Here is a 26754-nt window from a genome sequence, read left to right as displayed (position 1 = left end):
CTGCATGGAAGCATGATGCTCATGACATGAAATATGAACACCTGAGATTATTATCACAGCAGAGCTTAAAAGTGCCATTACACAAAACTTTAGTTCCAACTTCCTGTTTTATCAAATGATCAAATATGGTTCAGCTCAACACGGAGATTGTCCCATGGTGCATTTGCAGGAGGAAGTATTGAAACGAAACTTCTGTACTCCACAGAGAGGATTACGCCACGGAAAAGCCCAACAGAGCGTCTGACAGGCTTGAACTCGTGAGCGAGGCTTTGGGTGAAAACTCGGCGTAATCCTGCTAAAAATCCTTTCGATTGTCTTCATTTAAAACGCCGTCTGTTATATGATTGGTCCTCCGTGGTCCGAGTTCTGTGTGTTTGTGAGACAGTATTTTGCAAATGCATCGTACAGATACTCACGGCAGTGTGCTTCATCAGAGCCATCCTGACAGTGGGCGTGTCCATCACAGCGCTGCCAGTCGGGGATGCAGCGGGCGGGGCGCTGACACTGGAACTGACTCCGGCTGCAGCGATCGGGCGAATGAGGGTTCTCAGTGGGTACCAAGGCAGGAGTCACAGAGCCATTAACTGCTGTCAGGAAAATGAGAAGCAAACAATGTTACTCAGCATTATTTCCTGTTATATGAAGTGTGGACACACATCTCTAACCGTGGATGCTCATTATTGAGGTTACAATAACTCAAATAAGCAAAAAGTCCAGGCTTCAGACAGTTTTGTGTATTTTCAGTTCGTGGATGTGTGGATGGGCTGGGTTAAGTTATGTGGACTATTTCAGGAAGATGTTCATGCAGTTTGGCCAAAAGCTGTAAAATATAAACTATTATGTCTTCTGCAAGAAAACTTGAGCCAATCAGCAGCGAGAATCAGTACCTGTCGGACATCCAAACTCGTCGCTGCCATCAGGGCAGTCAGCATAGCCGTCGCACACCCAGGTGTTGCTGATGCAAGCCCCTGAGCCACAGTGGAAGCGGTTGGGCGCACACGTGGAGGGGCCGGGGGCCACAGTGTGAGGATCTGAACCACCTGCAGTGATAAGACGCATAAACTGGTTCATTCAAGAAGCAAATTTGAAACCCCGATTTACTCAGATAGAAACCAAATACTAGAAAACAACATAAAATAGGTGTCCATGCTAATAATCAGACAGGATGGTAGTGTGGCTCTTCTCTTGGACCTCCTCAGCCTCCCAAAAACATACATGGGAAACCTAAAGGCAGGAGATTGGCAGGAACAGCCCCTACAGCAAAGAGCAGTGGCAACAGATAAAGATCCTTATACACATTTTACTCATGTTTATGTTCACTGCTGCCATCTAGTTTTGTTAAATCGGGGCGGTGAGCTGCTCGAACTCTGAGGTTTCTGATGGAGCTCGACTGCCAGAACTAACGATGTCGTACCTGAACATATGTATTCATCAGACCAGTCCCCACAGTCATTCTCCAGGTCACACTTCCACCACGTGGGGATACAACGCCCATTTTTGCACTCATACTGGAAATACTTGGAGCAGCCTGGGACCTCGGTCGGAGCAGCTGCAACGAGCAGAGAAACAGTCAGCCTCGGATTTTGCTGAGTAATCATAAATGTACTTGGTCTTTGTGGGGAAACGAAAAGTTTGCAGGAGTACAAATTAGGGATGCAACGATACCAATTTTTTTCAAACCAATACGATACCGATACTTGGATCTGACTACTTACAGAGTACAAAAACCGATACTTTTAACCACACACACACATAAAATTTTATCTCTGCTGATAAAAAATAAAATCTTAATAAAATGACCACAAAAATAAAATTTCACATAAAAAATAAGCACTTCTGTTAAATTATTGCGGGGTGTGCACATTGTAATTCAACAAAATATCACTGAACTATTGGCACTGTCTCCAGCTTTCAGAATAATAAATAAACACTTCTGTTTGGAATAAAATAAATACAAATTAGGTTTCAGAATAAAATAAACTGTTAAATTATTGCAGAGTGTCCATATTGTAAACAAGCAAGCAAAAATAACGAAAGTATTTGGCATTGACGAACAAACCCCTCATCAGTCCGCCGTGCCGTTAAACCGAGGACTGACATCGCGCACACACTGCTGTCTTTACCTCTTCAGAAAGTTTTGGCACCATTATCTCCCTGATGTGTGGGCGGCTGGGAATTTCATATCGCGGCTCGAGTACACTGAGAAGACGGTGCGATCCTATGTTTTCCACGTTGGCATTGGCTGGTCATCCAGAGCAATAAAATGAGTCAGAGCCTGTGTTATTTTAACTGCCTGTGGATTTTCTCTTGACATTTTTCGTTGCTTTTCCAAAACCTGAGTTAAAATTGGCTGTTCCGGTCCACACTGCTGACATTTTGTTTAGCCTAGCTACAGCAGCCTCCAGTTTCTCTTTTTTATCTGGAGCCGCCAGTCTCACTCGCCTAACCCTGTGCCTTAGCACGACATGTCCCCCTAGTGGCCAATCTAAAAAATTACAACAGAAATGACCAGCCACCCTCTGACTAATGAAATAAGTTAGTATCGGTTCATGGTATCGGTTAACTTTTATGAGTATGAGTACACACACATTTTACAGTATCGGCCCCGATACCCGATACCAGTATCGGTATCGGTGCATGCCTAGTACAAATATAACTTCTATATTCAGTGTGTGCAATCAGTGCATTTGTTCCACATGATTCGATAGTAAACATTATGTGTGTGTGGGGGGGTCTGGGCATTTCTCCATAAGCTTTTCATCCTCACCACAGTTGGCTTCGTCGGAATAATCCCCACAGTCATCCATGCCGTCGCACTTCCACTCCAGACTCACACACACTCCGTTGGCACATTGGAAGGTATAGATGTCACACACTTTGCTGAATTCAGACGGTGCGGCTGAAAGAAAACACACAAGGAATCTACTTTCCACCCAGTCCAGCACAAGCTCTTATTTTCTTTGGATCCATGTAACCCATCTGTACTATTCATCTGCATTTATTGTATTTGGTTACAAAAAGCCAGCCTTCTATGTCATCATAATAATGACACGTCAGAAACAAGGAAATACCTGGAAAAGTTGGGAGTGCGACAATCAAAGCAATGATTAAAGAGCCTGATGCAAAACCTAACTGGAGGGATAAACAGATCCAAACACAAAGCACAAATCTAACGATCCACTGTTCAGGTGCACGGGTGAGTGGAAAACAAACTCAGCCTCCTCTTTTCTCCTTGTTTGGGACGATGATCATACGACACCTCTGCTTTATAAACTGGCCTGGTCAGGTGTTACAGGGTGACGGGTGGTCACAGGAGGGCTGCTGCAAACATGCTAAGTATCACAGTGGAGATGATTGGCGCTCACCACATTGTGCATACTCGGCATCCTCATCAGAGCCATCTTCACAGTGTTTGATCCCATCACACACCAGAGACTGAAACAGGCACTGGGCTCGGTTCTGACATACAAACTCCATGTAGCGAGTGCACAGGGGATCTGTGGGTGACACAAGCGAAGAAAACACAATGACTTTCACAACAAATCAGACATGAGATCAGCAGAGCAGTCAGATGATTATATTCTCTCTCACAGTTACGATTGCATGTGAGGGTCTGACTGCTAAAGTGTCTCCTAAACTAACGGGATCACTCACCACAGTTGTTCTCATCGGCGCCGTCTGGACACTCCTTGATGCCATTGCAGTGCGCGGAGGCTGGCAGGCAGGTGTGATTGGAGCACAGGAAGCCTTTACACTGAGTTCCCTCTAATAACAAATATCAATAAAGTATTACTGCTAACAGGAAATCTCTGCTTGCTTTGCAGGGGTGAAACATCAGGGTCTTGTGTGAGCTTACCACAGTGTTGGGGATCTTCGTCCGAGTCATCCTGACAGTCATCATCACCGTCACACTTCCAGCGCTGAGGTATACAGTGACCTGTGTTACACTGGAAACTGCTGGGCTCACAGGTATGGTGGCCCACTGAGGACACAAAGAGTTTTAATGAGTGGAGTTTAAAAATGTATGACAGATTTAAACGTTGTTAATGTGAAGTTTTCACAGCTACACACACTTTGTTACTGGCACTACTGATTATGCATTTATGTATGTCAATGTTTGGCACATGTTGATATATGTATTTATATGGGTGAATAAGCTATATAGTAAATATATTTTCACCCAGCACTTTGTAAATGTCTATATTTAGCTAAAGTTGAAACCAAACATCAGAATGGGGAAGAAACGTGATTCAAGTGACTCTGCAGCTGGCATGGCTGGTTGGTCTGAGTGTTTCTGAAACTGCTGATCTACTGGGATTTGACCACAATACTATGTCAATGGTTTACTGAGAACGGTGAAAATAGTAAAAAACAAGGGAAAATATCCAGTCGGCAGCATTTTCACTGTGTGAACATGTGCTGTTGATCCTAAAGGTCACAGGGTAACGGCTAACAGGAAGGAAACAGTAACTCAAATAACCAGTCAGTACAACCAAAATATGCAGAAGAGCATCTCTGAACACTAACATAACATGTCGAATCATGCAGAAGGTTGCTAGTCCAAGCTGGGACTAGCAAGGCGTAGCTAATAAAGTGAGCGTCAAGCATATACAAGCTAGCCTCAAAACAATAATAACCGTTTTCTAATTGTGTGGGTACGACAACAAAACTATTATGAACTGGAGAGTATTACAATAACTTACAATTTACTGGCTGTCTGTAATTTAAAAGTAACTAACAAACCCCAAAACTCACTAAAGCAGCCAGTGAGAACCTGCTAAGCTAGTTAGCTTTAGCTAACTGTTTAGCCTTTTGTCCTCATCAGGAACTGATTCAGCTGCTACCTCAGTGAATTATGAGGAATAACAAACTGAATATCCAAAATAACACTATGACTATTATGCTGTACATTTCAGTGCCTGCAGCTGAGTCGTTGTGTGTTAGCAGTCATTCTGTGACTTTAACCGTGTGGTTAGCGGTTAGCGGCTGTGTAAATAGCTCTGTTTTTATGACTTTAAAAAAAAACACTAACTGCACTGTTAAAGGCTGTAGCTTTGTAGTTTTATTTTATGACTGTGAAGTTTACTGTAATTGTTTAGCGCTTGCAGCTCACACCTTCTCTGATTTAACTTTGTGGGACATCATGTATGATGCTGAGTCTTTCTCACCAGTGCAGTTTGTTTCATCTGACCAGTCTCTGCAGTCATTGTCTCCATCGCAGCGCCAACTCTTGCGGATGCAAACACCACGTGCACACGTGAACTCATCGGGCCCACACTGATGAGAATCTGAGAAATACATCAAAGTGTTAAACAATGTTGCTGATCTAAACTAAAATATTTGTGTGATGACCCTAACCTAATTAACTTTCTAGTCTTCCTAACCAATGAAAGTGCTTTAATAAAAGTCACATTTAACCATACAATCACACAGTTTTATTAATGCGTACCACAGTTCTCCTCATCACTGTTGTCTCCACAGTCATCCTCATGGTCACATTTAAAGGCCAGAGGGATGCAGGAACCTGAGGCCACGCAGCGAAACTGGTTGGACGGGTCACAAGTCGTAGTGGCTGGAGAAGGACGCCAGGAAAAAAGAGCTTTGTTTCTATTGCAACAGTTGATTGTTTCTGTCATGAAGGCAGCAACGCTGCTGAGTACTTACGACACTCTTGTTCGTCACTCATGTCCCCACAGTCGTTGTCGCTGTCACACTTCCAGATGCTGCTGATGCAGCGGCCATTGGAGCAGCGATACTGGTTTGGCAGACAGCTGTGTTCTGGAGTCGAAGAAATATGCAAACATGCAAACTGTTAATTGTCGGAGGCTTTGTGTCCGTATATCTTACGACACGCGTCTTCCAGAAGCAGTACGTGCTTATTCTCACCCGTCTTGATGCAGGTGTTGTTGTGGAGCTGGTAGCCTTGGGGACACTGACACTGCAGCTCTCCGCTGGGCGTCGTTAGAGTCGGGGCGCCGTCTGGGCAAACGCAGGTGTGCCTGTGGCCGGGCTGAGGCAGACACAGCAGGCTGCACGGCTGGTCGGCACAAGCGTTATGGCCTGACGAGAGCAAGAACGCAGTTTATTTCATTTAAACCTGAAGAAGACTGACAGCATCATCACCTCCCTGCCTGGTCCTCACCTCTGTTCTTCCCCTTATAGAAGATCTTCAGGTCCATGACCCCAGTTAGCCTGCCAACAATCAGCTCGTTGTTTTGGGAACCAGCCTTTGGAGCTTTGAAGATTCCCATTTTAGACCAGTCATCCCAGTACAGGTCATTCTGAACACAGCATGCAGCGCGAAAGTGTGAACAATCCACCCAATCCATCAAGACTGAAACACACACACACTCATAAACATGTTGTTACCTTGAACACAGCTATGGCGTACGGGTGGGGCAGCCCCTCCATGAGGACGCGCCTCTGCCCTCCGATGAAGTCGGCCCTCTCGATGCGGTCGCTGTAGGCTTCGGTCCAGTACAGCCAGTGGTCGTCGGCCGTGATACCGTTGGGCCATCGGACACCCTCGGACACGATGCGGGACACGTTGGTTCCATCCATGTAGCTTCGGTAAATGCCAGGCGCTTGGTCTCCCCAGTCAGTCCAGAACATCAGACTGGACATGGAGAGGATACAAGATTAGGAATTTGCACCGAATGCGCCCATTGGCCACTCTTTGACTGTGATTGGGCGCCAGGTCAAATATTTAATACAAGCTTAAACTCTAAGAGAGTGACAATGTACACAGAGAAGGGAGGAAGTGAGTGCAGTGAGTCAACCATACATTCATTTTCTGAGAAAGTGGAAAACGAGATCAGCAGCAGACCACAGGAATCCCGATGTCTCAGGAAAAGCAGAACTATGTTTGCAGAAGTGAAGCCAGATCTGTTTTCAGAGATGATCTTGTGGTCAGTTTGTCTGGTCATCCTTTTTAAAGGGTGATCAGAGCATTGTTGTGTTTTTACCTTAAGATCAGGTTTAAGAAAATAGTCAGAACCACTGGTGACCGATGTGTATTTTATGCTCCTGCTCTGCAGGTTTGTGTTTGCTGGATCTTTGCATGATTGCCTGAAAAAGGCAATATCAGCAAACACTATATTTATTATAATTTCTTGTTCTTGACTGGAAATGTCAGCTTTTCAAATCAGCCTGAAGCTGCTCGTTTCAGATTCACTCTTTTAATCACAGGCTGGATAAAACTCGGTTCCTTTAAACTCTTCACCTCTCTCCGGGCAGCAGAACCAAAGCTCGCGGGTGTTCGAGGATGGAAGAGTTGAGCAGGGTGTGCCGCAGATCCCCATCAGGGTTTGAAACCTTCAAACATAACAGGGAAAAGTCAACGGTAATGAAGCTGTGTCAAGAAGACAGATTATTGTGATTATGAATATAATCTGACGACCAAAGAGGAGAACTTGGAAAGAACAAGCAACTGTTTTAGTTTGATAACCTCGCGACTCTGATGTGTCTGATATCCTGAGTGACAAACACTGACAATGTTTTCTATACCTCAATCTTCTGCGCTCCAGCATCCACCCAGTATAGCAGTCTACTGATGGGGTCAAAGGTCAGAGCCTCCACATTCTGCAGGTCTTTCCTCACGACAACCTCCTGACCTGTGCTGCCATTCAGACACAGGCGCTGCAGGACCAAAAGACACACGCAGGTCAGTAACAGCTGAATGGTTAAGCTCCCTCTACGTCTCAGCCCCACAGTTAGCACCATGCTGTCCTGCTGTGAGAGAGCACACACCGACTGCATCTTCTAGAGGAGCCACTGACCTGTATGGTGTCCAGGGAGATGTCGGCCCAGTACAGGCAGTTGCGGTCATAATCAAAGTCCAGAGCCACAGCCTCCCTGAGGCCAGCCAGAGGCAGAGCCTGGTCAGTGCCCGTGGCCAGGTCGTAGCGATGGATGGAGTTCCTCACAGCGTACAGGATGAACTCATTACTCTCTGCAAAACCACAGGAGACAGCCTGAAGACAAACACTGGGACTACAAACGTGCACTGACACCGAGCTGCACTGCAAAGAACTTGAACGACTGACACAAACCGATTGGCTGCTTCATGTCGAGTAAATTCCTTCATTAATTTGAAAACATGATCTCTTTGATTCATTCAACACAGCCGTCATGTTGTCATACATCCGGTTAGAAACGGCCCAGCTGCTGTTACCTCTCAGAGCAGGTCTATTATAGAGACTCTACTACTGACCCATACTCAATAACTACAACACAGCTAGCAGGACATTAAAAGTCAAGTTGAACTGTTGGACATGACGGTCCAAACATCTTGAGCCGCCCCTCATTTCTTCATGCTGTGAAGCAATGCCAGCACAAACGGAAGCTCAACTGTGTCGAGCTTGATCACGATTTTTGCGCAGTGCTGTGCATCTACGTTTTTTTAGGGTGTCTAATGTATTTATATGTAGGAGAAGCAGAAATGCTTAAAATAAAGGATGTTTATTTGGATTTCACCTTTCTCCCACAAAACCCCCACAGGTTACCAAGTCTGTGTGCCAGTCAGTAAAACTGGATGGTAACATTTGTTTGGAAACGTGACACCTTGAACTGTTCCACAGCACGCTCAGCTGCATCTTTGAATGTTTGGAGAAAGCAGATTACCTCCGACAGGACAAGGCAGCATCTCTCCATCCAGCCGGGCCTCCACATCTCCGCCGCTGCAGCTGTCTCCTGGTACCTTCCTGTAGCTGCAAGAGGGAAATAAAAGAGCTTTCATCTGTCAGCAACTTGGTGGCGTCCGAACAAAGGACGAAGGACACATTCAGTTACGTTGGTGTCGTTACTGGATCAATAAGGTTCTAATTTCAAATGACCAATCACATTGTAGTGATGTCATAGTTTTGTGATGTGGAAACATTGTCGCCCACACTCCCACGACCCTAACCCTAACGTCCAGCCTCGACCCTAACCCCCTCCTTTTTGGGATTTTTTCTTGAGTGGACATCAGAAGGTTTTTTTTCCAAGTCGCAAAACTATGACATCATAACAATGACCAGGATCAACATTGCACATGACAAATCACAGACGTCACCACGTTGATGCAGGAACAACACGAGGATATCTGCCAGAATCACTACAGTGTTCATAGCATGGGAGTTTTCTTCCAACACAGTTTGATTAAAAATATATGGTTTAGTAGATTTAGATTCCTCTTTAGCATCCGTTACTCCATTACTGCTGTGGACGACGGCATTATGCTAAGAAACTGCAGAAGAAGAACGGCAGGCTCTGCATTCCTGCACGTTAATAACAGCAGTTTACCCTTTGCTGCGGCGGTAGGTAGTACCAACAGGACAAGGAACGGGTGGAGCGTAGAGGTCGCCCAAGAACTCAGGGTCAGGCACGCACACCTGAAGGGACAAGTCCTCACTCAGCTTAAAGCCATAGTCACTGAAAGGAGGAAGAGGAGGGGAAACAAACAATATAGTGAGTTTCAGCACCTCCCAATAAAGAACAACAACACAGTATTTAACCCACCCATACACAGGGGGGTAGTCCTGCTTTTCTTTTCATTATTCTTGTTAATGCATCCTTTCAAATGAAATTTAACCTCTGCATCATAACATCAAGTCCTGGTGATAAATCATTATGAAATCAATCATGAAAAACCTGATATGTTCGGATATGGAGTAGAAAAAGAACTGATTAACAAATGAAGACTTCTGAAATCAAAGGCCTGGAGAGTTTGTGGACTCTCACCACTCGTAGTCCTGGCGTGTGCAGGAGCAGTTAGAGATGGTGACCGGCCGGTCAAAATCCTCTCCGTTAAAACACGTAGCGTGAGGCGCTCGCCTTTTGAACGTTATCTCTCTGCCCAGCAGACACTCATTACCGTGCTCGTCAGATGGGGACCAGTGCTTGTAGTCCTTCTCAGAACAAGGCACGCCTAAAGAAACATCCAAGGAAAAGTAGACATGATGTGGATCTGACAAATGAGTTGAAATATTCTTGATGGTATATTTATAAAGTCAGTATTTCTAGATAAACCTTTCTGCTGGCGTGTGTTGCTTAGTATTTATCCTTTGCCTTTCTCCTAGCTTTCATCGTTTCAAGTTACATATTTACTTTTAGAAGTAAATTAGCATTATAGTTATTTCCTATTATTAAATTGGAATATTGGTGATTAGAAATGACTTGGCTTGTTTTTGTACGTCTTCCTTCTTTGAATTTTATTTAACCTTTAATTTTATTTGTTTATTTTTTACACAGTAACACATTTTTAAATAATAGAAACTTTTTATTAGTGTTAGCTGCTACTAGAATTTGGTGATTATACATTAATTTATTCCCAAGTTAATAATCATGTGTCTCTGTAAACCATTACTCCTTACTAGCCCTAGGGTCTTCTGGAATTAATGAAATGTAGTGCTCTTAGTTAACAACAGCAAACAGCTAGCATGTGCTTTCTGGCTATTTTAGCTAAAGTACAATCTTTGTAACAAAAATGTAAAGTGAGTTTATTTTTGGTACATGAGCAGTAGTTGTGTGCAACATTGCTACAGTGTATTACATTTTGTTACAGTTCATTCTCCCTAAAAACCCTGGATGCTATGCTATCACTAGCTACTGTCATTATGGTAAATGGTAAATGGCCTGTATTTGTATAGCGCTTTTACTAGTCCCTAAGGACCCCAAAGCGCTTTACACAATCAGTCATCCACCCATTCACACACACATTCACACACTGGTGATGGCAGCTACATTGTAGCCACAGCCACCCTGGGGCGCACTGACAGAGGCGAGGCTGCCGGACACTGGCGCCACCGGGCCCTCTGACCATGCTAACCATGCGCACGTTGGCTACATACATGAACTTTAGGTGCTACAAGCAAATGTTACAGATCTTATAACAGTTTTATGATTGTATTCATCGATTAATTAATGACATTCATTTCTGTCATCTAAATTATTTCATGTAGCTGCTGAGTTATGCTAGTTTTAGCTACAGTTACTACATGAGGTTATTAATCAGAGAACCAACCTGCAAGCATGCATCATCACTCTACAGCCATCTGAAATATCTCTGGACATTTGTTTGGACGATTATATGGAGGCACTATATGAATTGCTTACTTATTTTCAGTTTATATAAGAACTACATGTATAAAATCAAAAGTTACAGATGACTACAAATCACCCCTACAGCATTGGCTTTAGTCTAAACTGAGAAATAACTGTTTCTGCATTTAGCTGTTGTTGCTAAGAACTAAAGATCTCCATTCTCAATCGTGGACTTACCCAGAATGTCAGAGGTGTTGACCTGCAAGATGAGCCAGCTGTGTCTCTGCTCGGCATACGAGCCAAAAATGGTGAAGATGGTGCTCTTCTCTCCGGGCTCTGTCAGCAGCTGGTAAACGTACACTTCCTTTTCTGAGAACCGAAAGTCGGTCCACGTCTCGCCTTCATTGGTGCTGAACCTGACAGGGGCGTGGTATTATTAATGACCGTATCTTCTAAATGTGTTTGGTAGCAGCCTCTCACGTACTGTCGACTAAACATAACTGAGTAATGTTTGATCACCAAGGTTACCAAGTTATCAGCTCATCTGCTGCATGCCCACTCACTCACCGAGGGAACAACAGCAAGACAGAGAAGACAATCAGATGAAACAAACAAACATGAGTTAATATCAAATTAAAGTGGGAGCGCGACGTGTATTAAAAGTCGGGCTTAACCCAGTAATAGGGACATTTGTATATATGAAGATAAAATCGGGTTACTGAGTAATCAGGGAAAGATAAAATGAATTATGGAAATGAAGCCAACTGGATACATATCGTTATAATACATCACTTTCATGAATTAAAGTTGGCTGCAAGGTAGGTGTTGGCACAGAGGTGTTTTAATCTAGTTCTGTTGATTAGTGGAAGGATTATTTGCTGTTTAACTCCAGCAGGCAGCTTCACATTCACACAGTCTGCTCCTGCTGGCTAATGGGCACGACCACACGGTAGGTGCCGTTTATGTGCTCCGCCTGCCAGATTTCTTAAAGCTGTCACAAGTTAACCTCTCTGGGTTTGAAGCTCCGTCCGATTCATTTCCTCGGCTGGAGGAAGTTTAGGAAAGCCATCTGGACTTACTTCAGTTGTGTGGTGGGGCCTCCTTGTGCAATAGCCATCAGGATGCCGCCATGGTCACCCCAGGTGTAGAAATGAGGGCCTGCCAATGCCTAGATTACCACAAGCAGTGTGAGTGAGACATAATGTGCTTCACAGGGTTGAAGAAATTTAGTGTAAAGACAACAGTGCTGTTGTGTGGACTAGACGGTAAAGCTTTAAGTGATATCGACGTTCATCTAACAAACAAAAGATTCCCAGGTTGATCCTTGCGGGGGAGACACATGTCAGAGTCATCTGACACATAAGGAACCTGATTATAGTGATGTGTCTGATGTCAGGCGGCAATAAAGCTACTTTAGTGCCAGTTCTAAATAATCAAAGTCAGAACAATCCCCATCAATCTGCTGCTAGAATTAAGGACAGTAGAGTATGAGACTAATGAAGCACTAATTACTTTTGAAAATATCATCGATGTCCTTTGAACACTAAATGAATTAACAGTAACGTCCTTTCATGACATGTGGGCATGAGAACATCAGTCGTCTACGAAAGCTGAATAAAGCTCGAGCCTGTCTACAGGACTAAGCCTGAATAGTGACTTTTTCTTTGACACACAGTTTAGCCGTCTCCACTGTTCTTGTTGTTCTCAAACTTTGCACTGACCTCTCTCCACTGGGCTCCAGCGCTGCTGGATACATACACATTGGGTTTGTTGGCCAAGTTCCTGCCAACAGATCCTGCAATCAGAAGACAGAAAAGGCCTTTAACACACTCTGACTCCATATGATCGCTGCTTTTGTAACTCCGGAGTTTAAGCCAGAGCATTTTGAATCTTTTCATGCATGTGGCATTTGTATCTGCTGGAAATGAAATCCTCCAGGAACAATCTGCTTAGAACATTTTATAAAATACACAATGAAAATAAAAAAATTATAAAACATAAGGATGAGAGGCCTGCTTGAATCCGCCTACAGATGCTGAGATCCATCTGTAGTTCTGGAAACATCCACTAGGGAGCCAACATTGTTGTCCTGTGTTGGGCATTGTTCTGATACTGAGTGTCAGATAGAGGCTGACATGTTTTACCCTGTCGTAGCCTACCGTGATGAAACTAAAGTTAAAATTTTAACTTTCTAATTAAAATCATTAGAAAGTTAAAATAATTATCTGCTTAGCTAAAGGCATTAGCTATTATTTAAAATGTAGGATGTTAGCATTTATCAGCGACAGAAGCAATGTGACAGCTAACACAACCTCACACAGCTGCTACAGCAGCGGCACTTTTTAGTGTTTCTTTAGATAACAACTGCAGCTTCATCACAGGGCTGATAACGAGGAAGCAGAGATTACAAGTAGAGTAGATTTAGAAAATTTGAATGTGAAAAAAAATGTGAAGCAGACTGAAAATACTTTTTACGCCTGTTTACACAACGTTTATTTGCTCCAGCGCTCTTACACATTTGCACGACAGGTAACATTTACTTTGGAGTTTGGAAGTTGGGAAGAAATTTTTATATCTTCGTCCAAATGCCCTCCAACATGCGTGTTAGTGTATCCCCCATCTATCCATCAGGAAAAGGATCAGGACCATCATTCTCTGTGTTTGACACTCGAGAACAGACAACAACCGCTCAGGACATCAATCACATTGAAATATTTCAGGGTGAATGACAGAAGCACAGATGAGAATGAGAGCAGCATGGCTGATGTGTCTCTGCTCAGGGCTGTAATAATGCCTCTGAAAGGAATTTGGTTCTCTCTCCCAGTAAAACGGGCTGATGACACTAAACGTTAAATATCATCACAGAAAGTGTCAGAGAAAAATAAATGGCTGCCACTGATTACAACATCCTGCATGATGTCTGCGACAGAAACACAGTGGGTTCTAAATCAACCAATCAATGTGTGATTAAAGTGCAGATTACTCATTTTATCCTATTAACATCACAAATCCTTTCAAAAAGACAGAATAAAGGTCATTTTTAATGCCTTTGTTTAGATTGCATATATATATTTATTTTATTCGACTTTGACTGTACAAGAAGCTGGAGCACTTTATTATTTTAGCGTGAAAGCACCACGAGGTAGAGGCTTTCCTCGGAGACGGGAGGTTCCCCAGCATCACTTCTTTGACCCTGACCTCTGTAGGAGACCAGATTATGCCTGGACCCTGGCATGAGCTCTGATTATTATTGCGTAGAACACAACTGCAATGAAAACCGCTGGAGATTTAAGACAGCAACAACTGAATACGGATTTCAATCCCACCTTCTAATGGTGGTTTTAACAGGGCCGCAAAGCAGGACCAGCTGGTCAGCTTGATTAAATTGATACTGGACTTGGCCGCAGACCATTGCGTCACACCCTTGGAGGTTCTCCAGCATCACTCCTTTGACCCTGGACTCTCTAAGAGTTCCCCTCACATGGACGGGAGGACACAGGAATAAAACCCTGTGATCTCTCAGCAATCGCCTTTGTTGTTTGTGTTGCCAATACTCGAGGGGAACCGGCAATTCTTGTGAACATTATTTTAAAAAGCCTTAAAGAAAGCCACCAAACAAATACAGTCTTGAACTTCAGTTCGGCACAAATCCATCACATAATCACTGCGTTGAGGTCTTACCAATATCAAAGGGAACAAATATTCCCGGGAATTACTGTGGGACAGTCATTCCTTGTACACCATGTTAACAGAGATAAGATACAAAATATATCTTAAATAAACCAGCCTTCAACATCAACTCATTCTTTAAACATACTTGTTGCCGTCAGAGCTACTCGTCAGCCTCTTAGCACTTACACCTGTGGTAGGAGTCTGCGTACGTTCAGGAAAGCTTCAGAATTTTAGTAGCTGCACCTGTGGTATTGATTTGAAAATTCTACATCGCCTTGTTCTGGAGTTATCGCATTCATCGGGTGTCCAAGTTAAATCGCACCTATGCGAGTTGTCACACGATTTTCAGAAAACCTGGCCTCTGACATCATCATGGTCACTAAGATTTGAACACCTGGTGTCCTATTTCACCTCACAAACTCACAAATCTGCATGACCACCCACCCGCCTGGCAGAGCGAAAACACCCTGTACCCAGCAGAGAGGGTAAACGATCCGAGAGTTTTCCAAGGAAGGAAATGAGATATTCTTCAGTAGCCAGCGTGTTTGGTTGTGTACAGCTGCAATGTTTCTGTGTTAACTGTAAAAACAAGGTGACTTTCGCGTTAATTTTAAAGAGGAATGCACAACTTTGTCATTTAAAGTTCAAACTTGCCAACATTTCTATGTTGTGTTGTGTTTCATCTTGATTTTATCATTGTTTGGTTTATTTAAATTTTCATATGGTGTCTGTGGTTTTCATGGTTTCGTCCGTGTTTTAAAAGTCGACTGTTTACTTTGATAGTTTATGCTTTTTCTAAACATTATCGTGTTTTATCTCAGTTTTTTTGGTTCTTTTGGTTTCTCTTGATAGTCTGATGTGTTTTGTAGACGTGTTGTGTAAATGTTCCTGCATGCATTTTAAATATCATTACAATATCTTTTCTTGTATTAAATAAATTGAACTACAAAGACAATAACAGACCGACCATAACTGACACCAATGGAAGCCAACAACAAAACAATGAGAAACCTCGACAGTGAAACAGGACGGATGGAGGCGGGATCCAGGTGCGATCTACATCAACTGAAGGATTTGTTGCCAACATCATGATTCCGAACCAGGAAAACTGCGACGGTTTCATGTGAGGACTTTGGGCTTAGAGACGTACCCGATGTCACTGAGGTGGTTTTAATGTTGGTGTATACTCACAGCACAGACTAATCAATGATATTTAATATTTTGTAAATAAGAAGTTAAACTGCATGGAACTAAAGTGTTTCCTGTGGTGGTCGTGCATGTTCATCCCTGCACTCAGGACTGTATTTGACCCGTCAAGTGCCCGCCGGGTGCTGCAGCAGTAATTAGCCCATCTATCTAAGAGAGCGATAATGAAGCACATGGTGGCAGCAATTGGCAGCGCTCCTTCCTCCTCCTCCGCTCACCCTCCCTTTTTCTTGCATTCTTTCCATGCCCATCATCTAATAAGAATTTAATTAAAGAGACAGGCTGGTTGCAGTCTCCTAAACACTGCAGAGTATCAACAAATCAGTGCTCTCGACCAGCTGTGACGAGGCAGAGACAACTCAAACTGCAGCCATAATGTCTCTGCAGCACTGACACTGTTTCCACTTCGCTCTGAGGAATTCATGAGAATTGAACATGTGGTAACAGTTTTCACATTATTTATGTCTTTGAGATTTAAATTGCAACTGTGTAACTGTAATGAGAAGCAGGACAGATGTTTCAACAATGATGCATGAAGCAAGTTTCTAACACATATCTCACAAGGTGCAATCCTATTTCCTGTGTTTTCAGCAATACAGGAAGTGGCCACATACTAAGAGAGACAGAGGCATCTCAAACATCACAGACTTGTTTGCCTTGCACTGGATATTTGAATCAGTGTTATCATAAACCAAGAGGAAGTTACTGAAAAGTACAACAAGCCATCCTCCAACAGATGGCACTGAAACTCTCCTCATCTAGCTCTTAGGCTTTCGTCAAAGCTCTGGGACATTTCTTCCCTGTTCACAACAACCCCAGAGGTTTCTAGTAGTGCAACTATAATTTGACTTGAGTTTGAAAGTTTAAGTTCACCATCTGTAAACTGAGTGTGAGACAAAAGTGTTGGACCCATTAAAATCTGTCAATGTTTGACTTCACTGCTTGTAGTCTGCGTCCTACACAGGAAGGTCGAATGAGCTGGGGGAAAGAAATCTATTCATAATGAGGAATCGATGAAATCCAAGAAAAACTTTTATTCCGTGTTATCCCACCTGTGGCCATAATAAGTCCAGGTGCAGAATCCTTGGATAAAATGGGTATTCTTCTTAGCTGGATGTTAAACAACTGGCTCCAGCGCTGAGCCAGGTGAAGGGAGCAACCTTTACTGAGCTACGAGGGAAAAGCAGACGAGAGAAAAGTTAGATGACACTTAGCTGTTCAATTCACAGGATTCATATCTACCCGATTTGAGCTTTTCTGCGACATCAGCAGTTCACATTGGGTCATTGAATCTTACCCTAAGATTCCTGCTCGTGGTTAAACTTAGCTAACACTAGTATGCCTGCTAACACGAACGATTCAATTCAGTTTTATTTATACAGCGCTAAATCACAACAACAGTAACCTCAAGGCGCTTTATATTGCACAGTAGACCCTACAATAATAGATACAGAGACAAACCCAACAATCATATGACCCCCTATGAGCAGCACTTTGGCGACAGTGGGAAGGAAAAACTCCCTTTTAACAGGAAGAAACCTCCGGCAGAACCAGGCTCAGGGAGGGGCGGGGCCATCTGCTGTGATTGGTTGGGGAGAGAACAAATTCCAGTTTAGCTCACCAAGCAAGTGTTTAGGGGTTAGCTAACTCCCAGGGCTGACCTGGTAGCTTAACTGGCCTTTTTCAAATTGCTTTATTAACTAATATTAAGAACTAACAATCGGCAAATTCATGCAAAATATATGATAACTAGCTGGTTAATCTTCTTGTTTGCAAACGTGTCAATACTGAAATCAAGTGTGAGTGGAAATTTTAGTTGGCTAACCCACCAAACTGTTTCACCAGCTAACATGAGATGTGATACAAACTTGTGTTTGCTGATTTTAGGCAGCAGTAACTGGATGCTCAGTCATTCAGGTAAGGAGATCCCAGAGACTTCAAGCTGTTCCTGCAGTTTGCTCTCATGTACTAGCTTCAGATAGTTCTGGACTGAAGAAGCCACTTGGGTGAGTAACAAAACACTGAAGATGCAACGTCCAGCTTCAGCTTTCTTGGTTTACAAATGTGAGATTTTGTCTAACTTGGGAAACGAATTGGACTGAGAAAAATAATTTTGTTGCATCAGGTCAAATTTTTAGTTCAAATCATTATCAAGACATACAGAGGACGTCTACAGCCATCAGCTCTGTCATGGTTTGGAGCTGTGGTGTTGGAGAGCGAGAGAAAAGTGGAGAAATTATGAACACAAAAAGTTCCAGCAGATTTGAGCGTATTGGTTCTGTTAGTCAGACAACAAAGTAATGTAGGACTATTAGTGGCAACTAATCAATCCATCAAATGGAAATCTGATGAAGTAATAGAAGTTTATGTTTCGTGCTTCTGTGGGAAAGAAACAACTGAAAGCAATAAGTTAAACTTGGCGTACCTGGCAGTCTATGGTTCCGCCCAGGCTGTCGGTAGCAGGCGACTGAAGCAACTCCCACGTCCCTCCTTTGTCGAACGTGATGACAGATCGCATGTTGTCCTCGCTCACAGAGCCGTTGATGAGCGTGGCGATGTAGACGCCCCTCAGCCCCTCCACACGGTGCAAGTCTGCAAACGGCTCATTGGCAAAATACCTGCGCAGCAAACGCGAACATGGTGGCAGGGTCAGAGAGGAACATCTGAGGTGATTCTGTAATATTTAATGTCAAGGTAATTATCTATTTCTACAATACAACAATACAAATTATTTACAATATTTAAAAGGAAGGAAGGAATTGTGTTTTTATTCAACGTGATCATATTTTCATTATTTTACTTCAATGATAGAGCTCTGGTTTGCACTCCCACCCTGTCCACTGAACACTGCTGTCAGTTTGTTTTTCCTAACTGTAACTTTTGCACACTTTAGCCTACCAGTCCTCCTAACACCCAATCCCAGGACCACGCTTTGGACCCTTTAAAGATGATTTCAGTCAGAACCACAGAAGCACAGAAAGTAATATCATCAAGTTGTTCAAACGTAGAACATGAGGCAACTTTTACACACAGCAGAGAGGTAAACAGGAAGCATGAAACTCACAGTCTGATGCTTTGTTTCAGAATGAGTCATGAGAAACAGAAGACAGAGAAGTGTTAACAGCAGACGCTGTTGGATAAACAGAAACAATCAGCTTTGGCAGGAAGCTAAGCCAACACTGGGACTGCCTCTGCAAAACTAACACCAGATCGTCCTCGTGATTATGTAGAAGGCAAACAATGACTACAGCTATCAGTTGAATGCACTATTAGAAAAGGACGTACTGCTTTCAAGTGTTTGCAAAACCTATACTGTTACCAAGCATTTGTAAAGACAGCAAGAGGCCTTCCTGTCAGTTGCTGTGGTTTCTATGGGAACAACTCAATTACTGGCAAGGCTGCAGATAGTGCTCGATTTGTCCTGCAGGTACAGACTGCAGTCATTTTTATCTGCTGGTACAATTTGGTTCATCATGTGATCTGCTCATTTACTTATCTAAAGGAAAAGGGGAAAAATCACTAAAGCATTAAAAGCAAAGAGCCAGCTGAGACGGTCCAGACGCCTGTAAGGAGGCAGGCTGGATGAAGGTGTTCCAGACACATTCGGCTGTGGGACCCAAGCACCTACAATGGTGAGCAAACCCATTCAGACCATTACATTAGCACCTTGTAGAGGCCCAGTTACAACTTTGAGTCTACTTACATCAGTCTGGATATGATTCTGCACACCTGGCTATGGCAAGTTTATCCCTCATGCTGTCCACACACTCTTTGTACTTGTGCAGTGCCCAACACATGGTTCATATATGGACCCAGCAGGGACTGAACAGATCTCAGTATGTTCCAAATCCACTGCAGTGCCCTCACCAAAGGATTTTTATTGAAACTGGATTATGTGTTTTTAGTTAGCCTGACAATCTGTTAACGAGAGGTTTGCCCTTTTGTATCCAAACAGGTAGGTGTGTGTGTGTGTGTGTGTGTGTGTGTGTGTGTGTGTGTGTGTGTGTGTGTGTGTGTATGTGTGTGTGTGTGTGTGTGTGTGTGTGTGTGCAGTACCTGATGAGTGTGTTGCTGCCAGAGCTCTCAGGACTGTAATACAGCACGTTCTCCAGCGACAGAGAGAAGGCGAGACCCTGTGTGTCTGAGATGTAGAGGTGTGTGACGTTGTTCAAGTGGTTCACACACACGAACACTTGGTCCTCAGATGCATCTGCTATGTAGTACTCCTGTGGGGGGGTCGGGGGGGAGAGGGGGGGGTCATCTATAGTTCACCGGCTTAAAAGTCCGATTAGACTCGATGCTCTGAAATGGGAACGTGTTGTGTAATGTTTTTTTAGAAATGGGAACAACGAATGTTCCGCTGTTATGTTTCAATGTTTTTATTGCTGTTGCTGTCTGTGTGTGCTCCTCACACATATGCTGAGAACACACATTTAGTCTTATATTACACCTTGGACGTCTTTATTTCCAGGAGTTTCACCTTAATGAGTCAGTTTCAAAGTTTTGTGCTTACAGCCTGAGGCCTTTGAGTAACCGGTCACATGGCTCTCTGATGGATCAGATATGCATGTATGCATGAATCAGCATCAAAGGCTGCATGAATGTAGCTGCAACCGGGAGCGCAGATCACACATCCTGTTTAAAATGACAGAGCTGAAGCTGCTTTCTTAGCAAACCCTGTTTATAGCTGTGAACACACACCGAGTGAAAGTCAATACTTATTCAGGTACTCTCTGCAGCAATACTGTACAGTTATTTAACCAAAGGTCTGACAATAAAACATTTCATGAATAAATAAAGAATATCCTTATGTTTGTTCAAACTGACACCATCAGCAGTAACAGCATAAACACTCTGCACCACAGACTTTATATAAAAGCTGTAGCTACCATGACATCACACATAGTTTCAGGATGCATGTGTTGAAGCCTCAGCAAAAAGATTTTGGTTCCCAACGTGTTGGTTTTTGAAGTTCCTAGTTATTAGTTAACAGCTGTTTCTACAAACTGTGTCAGGTTAACTAAGTTCAATCAAAAACCTGTGAAACAAACAGTGAGTTGTGTTATTTATCAGTTTAAAATGTTCCAGCACTACAAATACGGTTCAAAGTTACGAGTTGAGTCCAAGCAGCTTCGTGTTCCAGCACACTAGTCGGTTAAATCAACCACTCCCATAATTTAAGCATGACAAATATTTGAGCGAGTTTACAAAATGATAAAGCCTGTACACTTCTTATAAATTGGGAAATTAGCTAAAGAGAACTAAATGTTTTTTCTACCAACCTGTAAACATGTTAGCTTCTTGGCTAAGGTTGGGTATTTTAACATGACAGTCTAAGGTTTCACTTTTGGCATCGGCCTCCAGTGGCCATTTGAAGAACTGCACGTTTGGAAACAACACATTGGCTTCTGCAGTCCTCAGTATTCGCTGTGTGCTTTGTACTACGAGACTGATTTAAGACCATCTGACGGGACTGTACCTTTGCTTTCTCACGGACAAATGTGTTGGGTAAAGCACTTCTGAACACAAGAAAAAACACTCACTGTGATTGGATGGCGGGTCATAAACTGGGCTGCTTTCATTGGCTGGCGGTTGTAGGACACCCAGAGCTGAACAGATGATGGTTCGTGGCTTCCCAACAGTTTCTGGACATAGATACAAAACAAATCACTCAACCTCAGATTTAGTTTCTCGGCAGCTACAGCTTGGAGTTGGCACACAGGCTTCATTCTAACATAGAACTTCATGATGAAATCCCAACAGAACAAATGTAAAAAGCTTTGACGGCTTTTGGAAGACTGAGATGAACCGAAGAGGCTCTTCAGACCCCGTGGAACTCTGGACTATTTATTTTGCACTAGTGCCGTGTGTGGGCAAGGCCGTGAAAATGACCTGAAATTAGGAGAAAGACTATGTGGACTGTCCTGATAATGTTTTGCTGCTGTGACACCCCCGCGGTACAGAGCTCAACAGCTGAGAGACAAATCATTAAAACGAGCTGAATTAAAAAGTCTCTCAGACTCCAAGAGCACATCTTCACTGTCATGACCGTGTGTGAGTGTGTGTGAACACACTCACACACTCACGCACACTGGATTGAAGTGTAATTGTCCTGACTCCTGTTGTCACAGTTGGTTTGTTATCGATTTGGCCTTTTTTAGGAGTCGCACAGAGAAATCAGGATCTTTCTTTCAGCGATTTCTCGTCCGTCTGAAAGGAGAAAATAACTTCATGGACGGACAAACAGCATATTTTACATCCCACATAAAACTACTGGCTGCACTCATATTTCATATTTTTCAAAATAATATCACTGTGTTAGTAATGTGCACCTCAGGCCTTCTGTAAATGACTCCACTAACATCTGTACAATATTAGGACTCCAGTATGGGCTGCTGCTCCAAACACAGCACTGACAGGACGCTTCTGGACGTCAGTGCAGATGTCCTATTCAAAATCTACAATATACATTTCTTCACAGTGACACTTTTTCTGCCATCCTTTCCCGACTATCTCAGGTTTCCTGTTCTATGTTCACCAAATCAACTGTCCCTTGATACCTGACGATATCTTTGTTCTTCCAGGGAATACAGATCCTGCTTTGTTTTTCCTGTGGTAGCAAACAGAATGATCTCCTGTTTGCTCTAGTCTACGCTCAGAGATGTTTTCCTTTCTGTTAATAACCCAGCCCTCTGTGCCTATTAACGTTCCACTCTGTACTCCTAATTTCATTGTCTCCACAGCTCATGTACTCTGTACCTTTCCCGTCTCACCCTCCGCTCTCCTGGCTGGAAATTCAGTTTGCTGTTGGATGCAGTTCAAGTTTGCGGAGAGCCAAGCAGCTTCGTTATATTATTTCTGATTAGGCTGGACCACCCGGCTATAAGAGCAACGTCCTCTAGAGAAAGAAGGTTTTAAAAGAATAGTGAAATGAGGTAACTGCAGTAAGAGAGGGAGGGAAAAAAAGATTCTGGAGTTGAAGAGAAGAATAGTGGGAGAGAGGAGCGAGCAGGAGCGAGCAGGAGCTCAGCTTTAGAAAGCAATAAAGACTGAACAAAGAAGTCAGGATGGAATTTAAAGAGCAGAGCTGCACATCCAATATTCATTTTGTCTGGACTGTCAGAATCCACGTCATGCTACACGAAAAGAGTCAATCCTAGATTTGTACCAACAGGAACGGGAGGAGAACCTCTGACATGTTTTTGGGGGCAATAAACACTGAATGACTCATCACACCATGTTACCAAATGACAGATAACTGCAGCCTAGCTTAATGTTCATAAGCTGGAAATGACATGAGAATCATAAAATATAAGCTTACAATATAACATTTTCTAATGTAAGAGCTAAATACTCAATTTAGCTCAGCATGAAGATACAAGTAGCAGGAAGCCTGGCTTTGTCTGCAGCTAGAACAACAAAAATGTGTGCATCTATCAATTATAATAATAATAATATGTAAATAAATGATTCCAGTCCATCAAAACTTAGATTTTTGTTTCAATTGTGGGTTTGGAAATGAATTAGTTTCCTTCTTCACACTCCGTGTAATCACAGTTTTAATGTCAGGTTACTTTGTGAGTCAAGAGGAAAATTGGACTGTAGAACGTATTTTCACATGTAACTATATATTTTTCCACTGCAACCACATATTCCCCTCCAACAGCAGCTGTCAGCAAGCTTTGCATTACACACTGTTCCTGGTCTCTCAGATCCCTGAAACGAGAGATTCTTGGACCTGAGATCAACTCGGATGTCGGATGGCAGACACTAGGACAGTGTGAAATGGAACACAGTCTACCAGAAGAATCAACTGTGACATACAGGAAGACTAAAATATTATCCAAAAAAAGCCAAAAACTCACAAGAATTCTATCCTTGTGCCACATGTGTAATGGTGTGTTTTAAGGATGGTGGCGGAGTTCCACAGGGCTCAATTCTGGGTCCTCTACACAACACAAGGACTCGACTGTGTCCATCTACAGTGGGTATGCTACCCAGCTATGAGCTTGTTGGGTCAACAAAGGGGGACCAACAATTTTTGTAACTTCAGAAAACCAACAATCCATCATGTACAGATACTCAGCAGTTCTCATGCTTTACCCGACTTTTTAGCTAGTGAGATATTCACCCGCCTTCAAATCCATTTTAATCAGCTGCTGTTAATAATAACAGACCAATAGTCTTGTCTATTAATGTGTTAGCCCGAATATAATTGCTTTTATATTCTTTATTAACTGTCAATAATTATAAAACCAACATTAAAATGCTGTCAGCTAAATACCATCCAAAACTGCACTGATGTAGGTGTTTGTGAGGTCACAGTGCGTTTACCTTATGATCACTTTTACATTTGAAATGTTACGGTATCGTTGTGAAATATTAACAGAGGTTAAATAAAGTAGCAGAGGACAGGATCCTTTGATCCAGGACAGTCTACACGGACAATGTTATTATAAATAAATAAATGGGCAAAGTTGATGCAAAGCAATCTACTGACACTATATATATTCAGGTCATGTGAGCCTGACCTTGATGAAGCGATACCCTCAGAATCTCCCCGTCATCAGAAACTACCTTCTGGTATTAAAGAAATCCCAGATGCTGAAAACATGTGTCTGAGTCTCAGTTAAGTTACAGTGTTTATGTTAAATCTCACAGTTTTTTTCATGAACTTCTCTAAAAATAACACTCAAGTGCAGCCCTAACATGTCCTCGTACTTCCTGTTTGAGAAAACAGCCACAAGGTGACGTTTGTTAAAGACTAGATCAGAGAGATAGAGCACATGTTCACTGTTGTGTTTTTCGTTGTTGTTTTAAGGCTGCCATTTGATTATAATGAAAGCACCTGCACTGGCTGTGAAACGAGCTGGAAATGTCACGAGTAAATCCTCGGAGGCAGGAAGCCTTCTGTTTGTTTCTCCCGAACGCTGTGCACGAAGGCGACCAAAAACTTTGCTGCTTTGCCGTTACAGAGTTACACAGTGTAACGCCAGCATGTTTCTCCTTTTATATCTGCAAATTCTCTGATCGAGATGGTTTTAAGTGTTTCCGTCCTTTTTAATGCAAATGCATGAAAACATCTGTGTGTATAGCATTTTAAAAAAGATGAGAGAGATCTGAGCAACAACAACAAGTGCAACAATTGTTTATTTCATATCAACATCGTCTATGTACAGCTGGACAATACTGTTTATCCCCTGTGAAATCAAAAACCAGTGCTTTTTTAACACAGCAAGGGATTTTTAACATAGCATGAAGGGTTACCAGGTTTCTTTAGAAATCGTAATGTGGACAAAATAACAGAATTATGCCAGAAAGAATAAAAACAATATTATTAGCCCCTGTGCAGTTATGTGCTATGTAATGCTCTACGCTTGGATAATAAAGATAAAACTGATGTTTTTTCCCAGTTTACACGATATTAAAACTTGAGCTGTCCTTTGGTACAACCTGCCAAAAACAAAAGAAATGATGATGCTCACAAAGCAAGAACTGGACGAGACGCGTCATCAACAAACTCAAAGCAAGCCGCTCAGTATATAAAACAAGGAAGTGAAAGAATTCAAATTTCTGGTGAAATGTGTTGAAAGACCCTGATGACTGACTTAGCCAAGGCAGGAAATTATAGTCTCAAAGAAAACAATCACAGAGACACAGACTGATGGTTACAGATGGAGAAAAACTCCACTTCTGCAGCAGAGACACTTTCAAGCCAGGCTGAAGTATGCTAAGGACAAGCTGGAGAAAGATCATGGACACTGGAAGCACATTGCTTGGTTAGGTGACTACACTAGAGTTTTTTTACTGCTTATTTTTGGAGAAAGAAGGGAGAGGTGTATAACCCAAAGAAGACCCTCCCCACACGGTGGTGGGAGTATTACAGTGTGGTGCTTCAGTGGATCTGGAACTAGGAATCTTGTCAAGGTGGAAAGAATCACCAGGAAAGGAGCATGTGTGCAGATTTGGAAAGAAAACCTTATGGACAACTGGGCCTGAGTGGTTGCTTTGTCTTTCAATGTGGCAACAATCCAAAACATCCTGGTAAAAAACTACCAACAGAAGATCAAAATGGGAGCTGTTGACTGGTCTGCACAAAGTCCTGACCTGAAACCAAGATGAAGACTAAGGTCTCTGCCAGAAGACCATGAAATCTGGAGGAGAGACTCAAAGAACAACAGGCTGGGATTGCTCTGCGTGACACTTGTTGACAACTATAACAGCTGACTGCAGGCTGCTGTCCAGCAACAAGGAAATCCAGCTCTTTGTTTACTGTAACTTCATATGACGCACGACTGGATTAATCCGTATTTATGTCGCCTTGGTGTAGCCGCCCATGTAAAACGTTTGGAACAAGCTGCTTTAGCTACTTCCCTTCAAGCCAACTTCCTCCTGATTGGCTCCCCCTCCCCCGTACAGTATTTTTGAACAGGTGGGCGGGGCTTGTGTGCTCACAGCCTGAGATACGTACCTGAGGAGACCAATATCTACTCTGTGCCATCATACAGAGACAAGGGTAGACAGACCAGCCTGAAACAGAGCAGTCTGAGCTTTTGGTTCGTTGGGGTCATTTGTAAATATACACTGATATCAATCACTCCGTGTCAGCCACTGTAACAACTGCACACAACAGAGAGTGAAAAGAAAAGCATAACAGATTTGATTAGCTGGCTTTCGCTTGACGGCTCTCCACACTGTCAAACTGAAAGCCAAATAAAATAAACTGATACGACGTATGGAGATGAAGGGTACGGACTAATGTGCAGACACTAAACATGAGTAATGCCAGTATATTCAGAGGTAACATTTAAGACTGAAACACAGATCTGAACAGCAGCTCATCTCTTCTGTGAA

The 26754-nt window shown here is 42.9% G+C and overlaps 1 protein-coding gene across 2 annotated transcripts in view; it reads right to left on the bottom strand.

The window, feature by feature from the left end:
* sorl1 (sortilin-related receptor, L(DLR class) A repeats containing) overlaps positions 1-26754 on the bottom strand; it is a 94264-nt gene that overhangs the window by 22962 nt on the left and 44548 nt on the right. The window contains exons 7-32 of one of the 2 annotated variants that reach the window (XM_085478985.1): positions 21444-21545; positions 19957-20126; positions 18326-18518; positions 16953-17070; positions 12744-12817; positions 12102-12190; positions 11260-11438; positions 9721-9907; positions 9283-9411; positions 8623-8708; positions 7779-7951; positions 7507-7638; positions 7223-7314; positions 6370-6616; positions 6143-6281; positions 5887-6060; positions 5665-5778; positions 5450-5572; positions 5169-5288; positions 3857-3982; positions 3655-3765; positions 3366-3497; positions 2768-2899; positions 1415-1549; positions 888-1040; positions 417-584 (exon numbers count right to left, since the gene is read on the bottom strand). In XM_085478985.1, the coding sequence (XP_085335111.1) occupies positions 417-584; positions 888-1040; positions 1415-1549; positions 2768-2899; positions 3366-3497; positions 3655-3765; positions 3857-3982; positions 5169-5288; positions 5450-5572; positions 5665-5778; positions 5887-6060; positions 6143-6281; positions 6370-6616; positions 7223-7314; positions 7507-7638; positions 7779-7951; positions 8623-8708; positions 9283-9411; positions 9721-9907; positions 11260-11438; positions 12102-12190; positions 12744-12817; positions 16953-17070; positions 18326-18518; positions 19957-20126; positions 21444-21545 (3598 nt within the window). Of the gene's footprint in view, positions 1-416; positions 588-887; positions 1041-1414; positions 1550-2767; positions 2900-3365; positions 3498-3654; positions 3766-3856; positions 3983-5168; positions 5289-5449; positions 5573-5664; positions 5779-5886; positions 6061-6142; positions 6282-6369; positions 6617-7222; positions 7315-7506; positions 7639-7778; positions 7952-8622; positions 8709-9282; positions 9412-9720; positions 9908-11259; positions 11439-12101; positions 12191-12743; positions 12818-16952; positions 17071-18325; positions 18519-19956; positions 20127-21443; positions 21546-26754 lie in introns of both variants that reach the window. The other variant, XM_085478984.1, reaches the window with a different exon arrangement.

Source organism: Copadichromis virginalis, linkage group LG14 (genome assembly GCF_057382275.1).
Source record: "Copadichromis virginalis isolate Kocher_CV1m ecotype Utaka linkage group LG14, C_Virginalis_male_GT1.1, whole genome shotgun sequence".
NCBI lineage: Eukaryota > Metazoa > Chordata > Actinopteri > Cichliformes > Cichlidae > Copadichromis > Copadichromis virginalis.
Note: the sequence above shows the minus strand (reverse complement) of the source record. Positions and strands in the feature narration are given on the sequence as shown.